The sequence below is a fragment of the Myiozetetes cayanensis genome, unplaced genomic scaffold, assembly GCF_022539395.1.
Source record: "Myiozetetes cayanensis isolate MyiCay16 unplaced genomic scaffold, myiCay2020 scf29, whole genome shotgun sequence".
In the NCBI taxonomy this organism is placed as follows: Eukaryota; Metazoa; Chordata; class Aves; order Passeriformes; family Tyrannidae; genus Myiozetetes; species Myiozetetes cayanensis.
The window spans coordinates 5,179,864-5,192,022 of NW_026087510.1; the positions used below are offsets into that span (position 1 = coordinate 5,179,864).

A 12,159-nucleotide genomic window follows, 5' to 3' on the forward strand; every position below is an offset into this window, starting at 1 on the left:
ATTCCCCAAACCCCACGGAAAACAGCCCGATCCCACACTTTGCGAGCGATTCCACCTCCAGCGCCCGGCTGTCTGCCTCGCTCAGCCCGTGCACGCCCGGGCAGGCAGGAGCTGGCAGGAGCTGCCGAGCCCCTCCGGCACCGCTGGGAACGCCTGGAATACGAGAGGCTGTGCTGGGGTTGGGGGTTTGGGGTCGCCAGAGGGGGAGGACCCCCGAGCCGAGCGCTGCCCGCTGCCGTGCGGGGATGGCCACGGCGCTGCGGGGATGGGATGGGCGCGGCGGCGCCCGGCCGGCTGCCGCTGGGGGGTGATAAGCGGCCGCGGGCGGTAGGCAGGCACCGCGCCTTCCTCCTCCTCCTCCTCCTCCTCCTCCTCCTCCTCCTCCGCCTGACGTCAGCCCCGCGGGCCCCGCTTCAGTCGCGGGCGGCTGGCGGTGGTGGCGGGCATGGCTGGGGGGCGGCGGGCGGCGGGGCTCGCCCTGGGCTGGGGCTGCTGCCTCCTGCTCTGCTGCGGTGAGTTGGCTGCGGGCCGGGCCGGGCGGTGCGGGGCGGTGCGGGGCGCGCACCTGCGGGAGCGCTCCGGGGCGCTGCGGAGGGCGCGGCGCGGGGGGATGCCCTTCGTCCCCCCGGGGCGCACCGCGGGGTGCGGCGGGGGGTGCGGGGCTTTGCTCGCCGTTGCGGGGGGCAGCCGGCGGCGGTTCTCCCGCCGGGGCCAAGCACGAGCAGCCCCGGAGCGCTGCGCCCCTCGGGCGGTGCCTGGCGCGGCGCCGGGAATGCTCGGATCGCGGGGCCGGGGCAGAGCCCAGGTGGGATCCGCGCGTGTCCCCGCCCGCACGGCCCCGCAATCCTCGGCAGGGTGGGGCTGGCTGCCCCGTCCCGCTCTGGGGGGCTCCTCTGCAGCCCCCCCAAGGTTGAGGGGTGCCCCACGTGCGTTCAGCGAGCTGGTTGTTATTGGGAGGCATCCACCCCTTTCCTTCTAAGGAGTTTTCCCCTGAGCGCTGTGTTTCTCTTGGCTTTTTTCAGCGCTTTCTTTTTTTATCCACTTTCCAGTCCATTTTCACCCTCGGGGGGTGGCTGCGTTTCCTGCCCTGCCCCTCTCCCCGCATCCCTCCCTCCCTCCCCTCGCCGGGGGCCCGGGAGCGGTCCCGGTGCGCTGGCTGCTCCCTCGCCCCGCCGTGCTGCGGAGGTGGCCCCGCCGCTGGGAACCTGCCCGGGCCGAGGTGTTGGAGCCAAAGTCAGGCTCAGAGCAGAGTCTAAAGCAGGCTGCTCCCACCCCCGGCCCGTGCCGGGATCCCCTTCCCATAGCACATGTGCCGAGCCAGGAGTCTCTCAATGGTTGGCGGCGTCGGTGTGTTTGGAAGCCCAGCCACGTGAAAAGGCTTGATGCTTCCCAGAAGCTCGAGGGGCCATAGCCAAGACATTCCCAGGCCAGCCAATGCTGCCGGAGCGGGGGCTGAGCCCACCCTGGGGCTGCCAGAGGGACCCCAGCCCCTTCTGCGCCGCGATCCGGCTGTTAGAGGGGACTCTGGGTGTTGTCACCGAGCTGTGGGGTGGGGTTGAGAGTCTGGCCTCTTCTGGTGCACATGACAGGGTCCTGATAGGGTGATGGGGTTGTTTTGGGGTGCAAGGTGCTGGTCCCTGCGGCAGCAGAGCCCTGGCTCCATCCCTGGCACAGCAAGCTGGGGCTGGGCTGGGGCGGAGGCTGTTGGGTGCTGTTGGGCGCTGCTGGTGCTGCTCCTTGCAGGACCGGGGCTCTGCATCCTGTTCTTTCTCTCCATGAAGAAAAGGAGGTGCGAGCGATGGTGTTCTTTGTGAGCTGGGGCACCCCGGCTCGGAGATCTGCGCAGGGGGAGCAGCTTTCCCGGGGAACAGGAGGGTAGCATGTGTGCCTGTGGCTGGGAGCAGGCGGGATCTGGCCGCAGCTGGTTTCCCTGAGACGGGGGAACACAAACCCACGGAAACCTCAGGCATCCCACGTGCGGCTCCAGACACCCTGCCGTGCCCCTCCTCTCGCTCCGGGCCGGGGGGCTCAGCGCCGGGGGCTCTGTGCGGCAGCCGCCGCCTCCCCGCACACCTCGGCTCCGCAGGAGGCTGGCGAGGGACTTGTGCTGCTCCCCACCCCCTTTCCCGGGCTCTAAAAGCAGATCTTTGTTCTTGTGGAGCTCTGGCTGCCGGCCGGCTGTCGGCCAGCCAGATGGAAAGGCACGGGGGCTCTCCTTCCTTCCCTGCTCGCTGGCTGCAGGCGTCCTCCCTCTCCGGAGCTCCGGGTCTCCCGCTGGAGCTGTGCCAGGCGCTCGCTCGGGGTGGACGGACGGAGCTCACTCAGCTCCTCAGCTGGTGCTGCTCGGGGGTCTCCAGGTCCCCTCACCGGACCCGGTGTCTGCAGCTGTGCTGGGCACAAGGGAGGATGGCCAAGCCTCCAGGGCCTGCCGTGCCAGGGTGCCTGTGCCCAGCGCCTCTCTGGCTTGCCCACGCAAATAGCAAAGAGGTCTTGGAGCTGCAGAAGGAAGCCTTGTGTCCCCAGGGTTGGGGAGGGGACACCTTGTGTCCCCCCAACTGGCTGCTGGGTGCTCCTTCCAGCTCGTCCCAGGGGAGATGGGGAGCAGTGAGCCCTTGTTCCAGGCAGGGTGGGGGCTGCAGCGACTGTGTCAGCCTCCTCAAGGGCAGCGTGGATGGTTGGGAGCGATGTGTGCCTCATGCCAGCCCCAGATGCCAGCCATTCTCCAGCTCTGAGCTCATGGTTTCGGTTGCTTCGCTGCCTGGTTGAGGGCCCTCATGCCGAGCGGGTCAGGGGGAGGGCCAGCAGCTCTCCCCTTCCCAGGGGCTGGCTCTGCCCTGGGTCAGACAGAGAGGCAAAGTCTGGCCTGGCTGCCTGCGGCTCAGAGGAGGGTGCAGGGTGGCAGCAGGGCCACACCCCAGCCCCAGGCTTGCCCAATTCCTGCCCAGTTCTGCAGGTGCCTGCTGTGGACCAGGCAGCCAAGTCGTGGCTGCACAGGGTGGGCAGGTGCCTGCGGTTCAAAGTTATCTTTTCCTATGTACACTGGGTCCAATTTCCTGTCCCCAGTGCACTCTTATCTCTGGGCATCACCTGCTGTTTTTCTAGCACTTTCTTTGCTGTGCCATGCTTTGCTCATCCCTCTTCGCTCAGTGCCAGCTGTGCCTGCCGATGGGAAGGGCACGAGCCAAAACCTGCCTGATGGGCTGGTCCTGTGAGCCCGGGGCCTTTGCTGTGTGGCAGAAGGGGCTCCTGGCTGTGCTTTGGCACTGTGCCACCACGTACCCACTCTGAACAAAGAGCAGTTTGTGGACACGGGCGCTGCCCTTTGAAGTTGCCCGGGTGGCTGTTACCGAGCCGCGCTATCACGGGAGATGTTGACACAGCTGCTTCCTCCGAGCCTCTTGTCCCCAGCTCCCGTACCTGGGCTGGCTCTGTTGCTGGGGGACCTTCTGCAGGGCCCTGTGCCAGCCCAGGGCGTGCAGATCCCCCTTGCTTTGTCACCCGTGGGGTTGGTGGCAGTGACACTCCCAGCCTTGTTGCGATGATGCCGCCCTTGCCTCGGCTGTGCCCGACTGGGGCTGAGCTGCTCCCAATCCCTTGGGAAGCTGCTCCGTTCCCTGTCCTGGATCAATAGCCATTACCTTGCCCATCCGTCCTGGAGCGTGGCCAGGAGCTCCATTACTGCTGCTGGTGGCTGGGCTGGGAGGGAAGGTGGGTGCAGGGGTGCAGGGAGGGAAGGTGGGTGCAGGGATGGGCCAGTCCCTCTTGCCAAGGTGTGGGTCTCCCACCCATGCTATGGGTGGGCAGAGCTGTTTCTGCTGCATGGGCAGAGAGGGGCTTGCCTTGGCAATGCTGCAGGGATGGGTGCTCCAACCACTGGGTTCTGGATTCCTGCTGCTGTGGAGGGACCTGGGAGCCCTGGCTGTGCCACGGCCGTGGTGTTCTGGGACATGCCACCTCCCTGATGGGCCCTTGGAGGGGGAAAGGGAGCAGCAGGGAGCCACAGCTGGCTGGGACACCCCTCCTGAGCTGCTGCCCTGTGTGCCCATCCTGCTGTGGAGGAACCCAGTGCCTCATTCATGCCCCATCTCTTGGGACTGCTGTGAGGGGCTTGGTACCTGAGCCCACGGGCACTCTGGGGATGCTGAAGGCAGCGTGGCTGGCACTCCTGCTGGGCTGGGTAATGGGTGGGGGCACATCTGATTAGATCATCAGATTCTATGATTAAGCCTAATAGAGCTTTTAAGTTTGTAGCTGGGGCTGCTGTGGTGATGTGCTGACGGCTCCAGCTCTGGCAGTGATCTGCCCAGGGCTCATTTAGCTTCTTGGGAGGGATATTTTCTGCTGAAAGATCCCCAGTCTGGGGCACACTGGCACAGGACACGGTTCTGCCCCACACCCTTTGGGGGATAGAGATGGGGACAGGCACAAGGGCTTCCTGCCCCTACCAGCAGGCTCTGTCCCACAGCTGCAGCCAGCAAGCTGGAGGTCTCCATGCCAGCCGAGGTCGAAGTGGAGGTCGGAGGCACGGCCAGGATCGAGTGCAACTTCTACATCCCTGGGAATGGTTCCTACACCTACATCAACTGGTTCTACGTGAGTGCTGGCCTGGCAGAGGAGAGCTGGGTGGTGGGCTGGGGGCACAGCCAGCCCAGGGCGTTCCCCCGGGCTCCCCAGCCCAGCCTCGGCCCCTGGCCTTGCAGGTGGACCGCACCAACAGCCCGGTGAGGCTGTGCCACGTCACGGACACCGAGGTCCTGAGGGATGACACAGCCTACAAGGAGAGGCTGTCGGTGGGGGAGGACAAGGCCCTGTCCATCAGCAAGGTGACCACGCAGGATGCCAGGACCTTCGTGTGCCAGGTCGGAGCGGGGAGCTCCGGCGTGGGCGAGAACCGCACCGAGCTCCACGTCTACAGTGAGTGATGGGGCAGGGGGGCGGCACAGCTGCTCTGCAGGGCCCGAGGGCATCCCATCCCATCCCTCCTAACACCTGTGGGGTGGCTTCTCTTTCCAGAGGTCCCCGAGACCCCTGAGATTGAGCCCAACCCGGCAGGCATCTCTGTGCAGAGCAGTGACAACTCACTGGTGAGGAGCGGCCCCACGCAGGGCAGGGGGAGGCTCCAAGCTCCCCTCTCCCCCCGGGAGCACCCCCCCAGGGCTCAAAGCCGTCTGTGCCCCCACAGATCGCCAGGTGTGAGAGCAAGAACAGCTTCCCACCCCCCAACATCACGTGGCACAAGAACGGGGAGCAGCTGCAGCTGCAGGACAGCCGTGAGTGGGGTGGGGATGGGGAACCGCCGGGGTGCTGGCGCTGCCCAGGGCCTCGCCAGCTGGGGGCTGGCAGCCCAGAGGAGGGGCTGGCCCCTGTTTGCCGTGGCTGGGGACAGCGCCTGTGTCCCCTGCAGAGGTGAAGTACACGCGGATCCGCGAGTCCAGCGGGCTGTACACCGTGACCAGCACCCTGTTCGCCCCCGTCACCCGCGAGGACCGCGACTCGCGCTACCACTGCACCGTGCACTACTGGCTGAGGGGGCAGAGGCACGCCCTGGAGTCCCAGAAGGTCCAGATCACCGTCTTCTGTGAGTGGGGGGCCGGGAGGGGCGGTGCTGCTGCCTGGTCAGCAGGGTTTGGCGCTGACCCTGCCCCTTCTCTCCCCCCCAGACCCCGCCGAGCACCTGACGCTGCAGGTCGTGCCGTCCTCGGCGCTGGTGAAGGAAGGGGACAACGTGAAGCTGGTCTGTGAGTCTGATGGGAACCCACCTCCTGTCTTCAGCTTCTTCAAGAAAGAGGTGAGGCCGAGAGGGGGGACCTGGGCACCTCTGCCTCGGCAAACACCTCGTGTCCTGGTTGCCCCTTGTGGGAGCACTCTGAGGGGTGGGAGGCAGTGGCTGTGGAGGGTGCTGAGGGCTCTGCTTTCTCCCCATTGCCTGCAGCTGGACGACTGGCAGGACCTGTCGTGGTTGGCAGACCCCAACAGCGGGGTCCTGACCCTGCACGGCGTGAACAAGAGCAGCAGTGGCGTCTACAAATGCCAGAGCCTGGACCTGGATGACATGAAAGAGCTAGAGAAGATTGTGGAGCTTGTTGTGAACTGTAAGACAGCCGGGTGGGACCCTGTGGACCCCGTGGCGGGTGCCTCGTGCCTCCTGCTCACCCTGCCCTGCTCTCCATCCCTCTCCCAGACATCGAAGGGGTCCGTGTGAAGATGGAGCCGTCCTCCTCCCTTCAGGAAGGGGACAATGTGACCCTGAGCTGCAATGCCCACAGCCCCGTGGCCCTGAACTACCAGTGGATTGACAAGAAGGTGGGCAGGGTTCTGTCGTGCTCAGGCTCAGCCTGGGCTTTGCAGCAAACTGGGCAGAGTCAGGAGCTTGCTGCAGGGTCAGGAGCTTGCTCCATCTCTCCTGAGAGGCCAGGGGAAGGATTTCCACTTCCATGGACCTGCACTGTCCCTCTCTACCTCGTTGCCTCCTGGCCAGCACTGCAGGGAGGTCCTGTGCTTGCAGGCTGAGCGTGGCAGGGAGGCCTGAGCCCCTGTGTGAGCTGAGCACAGAAGTGCCTGGGGCTGATGGCTGGGGGTCTCCCTTCCCAACAGGGCAGGATGGTGGCGGAAGGGAAGCAGCTCACCCTGAAAAACCTCACCTTCGAGACCTCCAACAACTTCAGCTGCAAGGTGGTGGCCCCGAGCGTGCCAGGGCTGGAGCAGAGCAAGCAGGTGTCCGTGGCTGTCCAGGGTAAGAGCTGGAGTGGGGGTGCTACCTAAAATCAGAAATAATTCTCTGGACAGTTTTGAGCGTAGAAAGGTGGAAAACAGCTCTTTAATTGTGGCACAAATTTTTAATTTGTACTGCACACCCCAACAGCACAGACCTTTACAACTTTTATAACACCATTGAATTATAACACTAGACATTACCTCATTGGTTGCACCCAGCCCCAAAACTGCCCGTGCCATCATCCCACCCTCACCACGCCTCCCAAATTTGAGTCAGTGGTCGCAAAACAACCACCCCTTCATCCCCATCCTCCTCCTTATCATCATCTCTGTCCTCCTTGGAACAGCTTCAAGGCTTCTTCAAGTTTTGACTTGGTTATATCAAGTGGAGTGACCCTGCTCTGTCTTACTCTGGGGACATTTTCTAACAGATAAAATGTTTTTCACCCTGCAGAAACTTTTGCCTGTTGGAACCCTCACCCAGAAACGTTGGTGAGCAGTGTTTTAGGAGTGTAATACAGCTGTGCTTAGTGGGCTAAAAGTGCTATGCCAGAAGAGCTGTGCTGAAATTTTACATAATATACAGAGTTTAGGGCATCAGGTGCAGGTGAAGGCTGATGGAGGGAACTCCTGTTTCCCCAGGCAAGCCGCGGATCGTGGCCATCAGCAGCTCCCCGCTGTACGTGCGGCAGGACGAGGTGGTGAACCTGACCTGCAAGGCCATCGCCTTCCCCCGGCCCTCTGTCCGCTGGAACGTCAATGGCACGGTGAGAGCTGGGGAATTGGGTCCAGGCTCTTGAAAGAAAACTCCCAACGCTCGGCCTGCCAGGCAAAACTTCTGTTATTGTTACGACAGCGGGGGTACAAGAATCTGATTTCTTCCCAAGCGTGCACACGGAGTTCCCAAAGCCCCTTGATTTTATTTACTCACCTGATTAATAATGCAAAGCATTACCTCATTCTGTCACACCCACCTCCAAAACCATCCCTCCTTTACTACCACGCCTCCCAAATTCGAGTCAGAGGTCCCAAAGACCCCTTATCTCCCGTCTTCCTCGTCTTGTTCCGTGCTCCTTGGCACAGCATCACACCTCCTGGAATGGTTTCAAGGCTCGTGAATAGCTTTGCCTGGTTGTGTCAGGTGTCATGTTCTCTGTTGTGCCTCTTTCTCCACCTTGCTGAAACCTCTTTGTCCGCTGGAATTCTTGATGGGAATGTTAAACAGCGTTTTTAGAAACAAAGCAAAGGTACTTAGCAAGCTGAAGAAGGTACTTAGCAAGCTGAAGAAGGTACTTAGCAAGCTGAAGGCGCTGATGAGCCGTGCTAAAACCTGATACAACGCAGATTTTAAGGCATCAGGTCCCTGTGAGGGGCTCAGGTGCTGAACCCTGCCCTGCCTCCCCTGCCCAGGCTCACGAGTACGTTGACAACCAGCACATCGCCAGCAACCTGACGGTGCGTGTGAGCCACGACCTCCTGAGGGCCGGGGCCAAGTGCCGCGTCTCCAACGAGCTGGGGGTCAGCGAGAAGCACATCCAGCTGCTGGGTGAGTGCCTGGCACTGCTCTGCGCCCCAGGAACCCCCCCCAAGCTGTGCCAGTGCCCCTCTCTCGGGCACTGGCGGGGCTGAGCTCGCTCTTTCTCTCCCCTCCTGCTCTTCCAGTGGAGTCTGTCAGGAAAGGTCAGTCTGCTGATGGTGTCCATCAGCCCAGGCTCTGGCAGGAGTCACGTTATGTAGCCTGGGGGGGGGAGCTTGGCTGCTGGCTCTGGGCTGCATCTATCGCTGCTCCTCTCCCTGCCGAGCAGGGAGGGAAGCAGGGACTGTTCCCAGCGGTGGCAGAGCTGCCTGCTTGCCCTCACCCACCTCACCCTGCAGCCCAGACCCTGCTGGGCAAGGCAGCAAAGGGATGGCCCTGGTGCCTTGCAGGAATCCCTGTTACCCACCCTCCTGTGGCACGTGGGGCGTGGCATCCCAGGGCAGACTGTGTGCATACAGAGCTTTTCTGTCCCGGGATCTGCATCCTGCTGGGAGCTGGGGAAGCGCTGGGAACCGGGGGAGGGATCCTTTCCTTGCCCACAGAGAGGGCACCGCGGTGGGGCAGGCATTGATTTCTCCCTCCCCTGCCCGTGTTCAGATCAAAAGACAACAGCAGAGAGCCAGGGGGTGATCATCGTGGCCATCATCGTGGCCATCCTGGTGGTGGCCGTGCTGGGCGCCGTCATCTACTTCCTGCACAAGAAAGGCAAGATCCCGTGTGGCCGCGCTGGGAAGCAGGACATGTAAGCACTGCCACCCGCCCCCCCGGGGAGCCCACGGGGCCAGGGCTGCTTCCTGCCATCGCTCATTGTGCTTCCCATCCCACTGCACCAGCTGCTCCCTGCACAGTGAGGGGGGAACAGCCTGGGGGGTGTTTGGGCATCGCACGGGGGGCTTGGCAGCTTCTCCAGCTTCCCACAGGGCACTGCTCGCCCCGGCCGTGCAGGGAGGCCGTGAGAGGACAGCAGAGTGGTAGAGCAGCCGAGGGTGCCCTCCCCAGGGAGGGGCTGGGCGGCCAAAGCGTCCTGAGAGCCGGAGCTTCTCTCGCCCCGACCCCACTCCAGAGCGTCCCCCCCGAGACGGAGCCCCGGGGCTTGGCCACGTCGCCCCTCTTTGGTACCGCCAGACCGTGTCTCAAAAACTGTCACCTCCCTCCCTCCCCTAGCACAAGGCCAGAGGCACGTAAAGACAAGATTGTAGTTGAAGTTAAGTCAGATAAACTTCCCGAAGAGGCGGGGCTCCTGCAGGGCGCCAACGGCCAGAAGAGACCCGGCGCTGACCAGGTAGGACCGGGCATCGGGCACTGCCCTCTTCCCAGGGCCAGGGCTGCTCCCGGGGCTGGGAGCGGAGCTGAGCAGGGATGAGGGTGATCCAGGTAATGCTTTGCTCCCCTCCCAGCACTGCCCACCCTGCATGGGCCTCCATCATCCATCACCAGCGCTCGGAGGGGCCGTGGGAAGGGAGGGGAGGGGAGAAAACAGGGATCTCAGCCCCAGGGACACGTGGGCAGCTCTGCTGCGTGCCAGCCCCTGGCACCTCCTGGGAGCACGCTGCTCTGCTTGGCTCTGCCTCCTTCCAGGCTCTCCAGGGGGCCTTTGGGAGTAGGAACTACACAAACATCTCTGGCCAGGAGTCAAGGCAGGGGCTGCAGGAGTGGGTCCTGCTCAGCATCCCTGAGATGAATCCCTGAGCCCACGGGCTTTCCTGTCACCTGGGGTGGATTGAGCAGCGGTTCCCAGTGCCAGGGCTGGGCCAGCACCGTGCTAAGGCAGGGCCTGCCACGCTGTGGAGCCACAGGATGCAGCACCTGAGCCCACTTTGACTTGGGCCAAGAGTTAATCCCTGGTTGTGCCTGCGCAGCTCGTCCCTCCCCTGACCGTGGGGTGGGTGCTCGGCCACGCTGGGGTGGCCCAGGCTGGCAGTTGTCCCCTGTCACTTTGGGTGTGTCACCAACACACTGACAGCAGAGGATCTGAGCTCGTGTCCATCCCTAATTGCTTGTTTTTTTCCCCCCTCTCTTTCGTCCCGTCTGAAGAGCGAGAAATACATCGATCTGAGGAACTAGAGAGGAAACCCACCAAGTGCTTTCTGCCTTCAAAACCTTTCCTGCTCTTGGATTGCCTTCTCCCACCCCTGCTCCATCCAGCACCTGGGGGGGCACGGCCAGAGACCACTGGTGTGTCACAGTGCTGAGCCCCAGCATGCAGGGGACACCTCCCTGCCCTGCCCCTCCGTTACCTCAGCCGTGGGCTTGCAGGCGTTGCCTTAGCAAAGCTGGACTTGCTTTTACTACTCCAGAGAAGCCACAGCAATATTAGGAAGAAATATCCCGTTAAGCTACTTGGTGGAAGGATTTGAGGCTTTTTTTTTTTCCCTCCCCTCCCCATCCCCAGGTAATCTGTTCTGTACATGTGTGTGGGGAAGGGTTTCATGCGTGGGTTTGTTGGTTTTTTTATTTTTTCACCCCGACCTCGCTCAGAGAGGCTGTCGAGATGGGATTTTTGGGATTTTTGGGACGTGCCAGGCACCTCAGCTGTGGTGGTGAGCAGGTTAGAGGAGGAGCAGCGGGCATGGGGTGGGTTAGGGCGGCGTTTGGGGGAGGTTTTCGTGCTTTGCTTTGCCTTTGAGCTGTTCCTGTCTCGGTTAAGCCCGGGCGGTGCCGTGCAGGGAGGGAGCTCCCCGACAGGACGAGAGGAGCTGGCAGAGCCAGGGTGGGGTGCCCATCTCTCTCCAGGCACGTGCCAGACCCAGCTTGTCTGGTTTGAATTGGTGTTTTTTTTTTTAGGGGGGCCTGCACAGCAGCCCCCTATTTTCAAATTTCCAACTAGCTCTAGACCAGGGCCAGTCAGTGATGTCTCAGGGTTTTTATTTGTCTTGCCAGCCCCGGGTAAAATTGGTTTATTGCTGTGCTTTGGTGGCACCTCTGGCCCCGCGGCCAGGCTGCTGGGGAGGGCACAGGGGCGAGAACGTGCCTTTAGCTCGTGCCACGGGCTGTGCCAGCCTTCCACCCGCAGCTGTGGCTCTCTCTGCTGCCTCTCAATGCCCGTCCCCAGAGCTCTGGTGCCCGCCAGCCTTGGCCCCTGCGTGCCAGGAGCACCGTCCCTGTGCCACCGCCTGCTCCACGTGGTGTCCCAGCAAAAGCTTTGGTTTATATATATATATATATATATTTTTGTTGGACTCGTGTGTACATTTTCCAGAAGTTTTGTCTGATACTTGCAAGGTTTTGTTTTTGTTTTGTTTTGGTTTTTGTTTTTTTTTTATATATATATATATGTGAAAATAAAGTACAAATTCAAGGCTGAGTTCGGAGTTTGTTCCCCCCACCCTGGGGGTGGGAGGGGCAGAGGGGTCTCCCCCATCATTCCTCAATCCCACCAAGGCTCTAACACGAGATATTTATGCCCCTGTAGCTGCTGATAAATGTAATACACCAGTGACTATCAGTACTAATAAATCTACTAATTATTCTAGTAGATAATCAGAGCTTTAGATGGCAATATGGGATTATGCTACAAGTGGTGGTAGGTACTAAAAGAGAATATTGACAATAAAATTCAGCAGATCCCAACTGTAGAAACTACTAATAGTTGATTTAATAGCTAATATAGATACTAATAGTTATATCAATAGCCAATATAAATACCTATTATAGCAGATAAATCAATAACTAGATTGATTTGTTCTGATGGAATTGATTTATTCTGACAGAACCAAGACATTAGATAATTGTATTAATTAGCCACCATAGGTACTAATAAATATTAATGCTTTTTCCCTTGAAGAATTTAACAGATACTGTTATTCATATCTTAGCTACTTTAGTTCCCAGTGTCTTACTGATAATATATTTTATTGAAAATATATCTTTTTATTGAAATACACATTTTTATTGAAAATATATCTTAT

At 60.8% G+C, this 12,159-nt stretch overlaps 1 protein-coding gene across 4 annotated transcripts; it reads left to right on the forward strand.

Annotated features, from left to right (window-relative positions):
- The first annotated feature begins 437 nt into the window (after positions 1-437).
- On the forward strand, positions 438-11,845 carry MCAM (melanoma cell adhesion molecule). Of its 4 annotated transcripts, XM_050323214.1 has the most exons (16): positions 438-512; positions 4,466-4,593; positions 4,701-4,914; positions 5,014-5,084; positions 5,183-5,270; positions 5,405-5,578; positions 5,661-5,788; positions 5,933-6,092; positions 6,182-6,303; positions 6,595-6,733; positions 7,357-7,481; positions 8,125-8,260; positions 8,377-8,394; positions 8,849-8,993; positions 9,416-9,533; positions 10,286-11,842. In XM_050323214.1, exons 1-16 carry the CDS (start codon positions 446-448, stop codon positions 10,313-10,315), a joined length of 1,863 nt encoding a protein of 620 aa, XP_050179171.1. In that variant the 5' UTR covers positions 438-445; the 3' UTR covers positions 10,316-11,842. The 4 variants fall into 4 exon arrangements, with proteins under 4 accessions (XP_050179171.1, XP_050179173.1, XP_050179172.1 ...); XM_050323216.1 differs by lacking the exon at positions 9,416-9,533 and having other exon boundaries at positions 10,286-11,845; XM_050323215.1 differs by lacking the exon at positions 8,377-8,394 and having other exon boundaries at positions 10,286-11,840.
- The last annotated feature ends 314 nt before the right edge of the window (positions 11,846-12,159 follow it).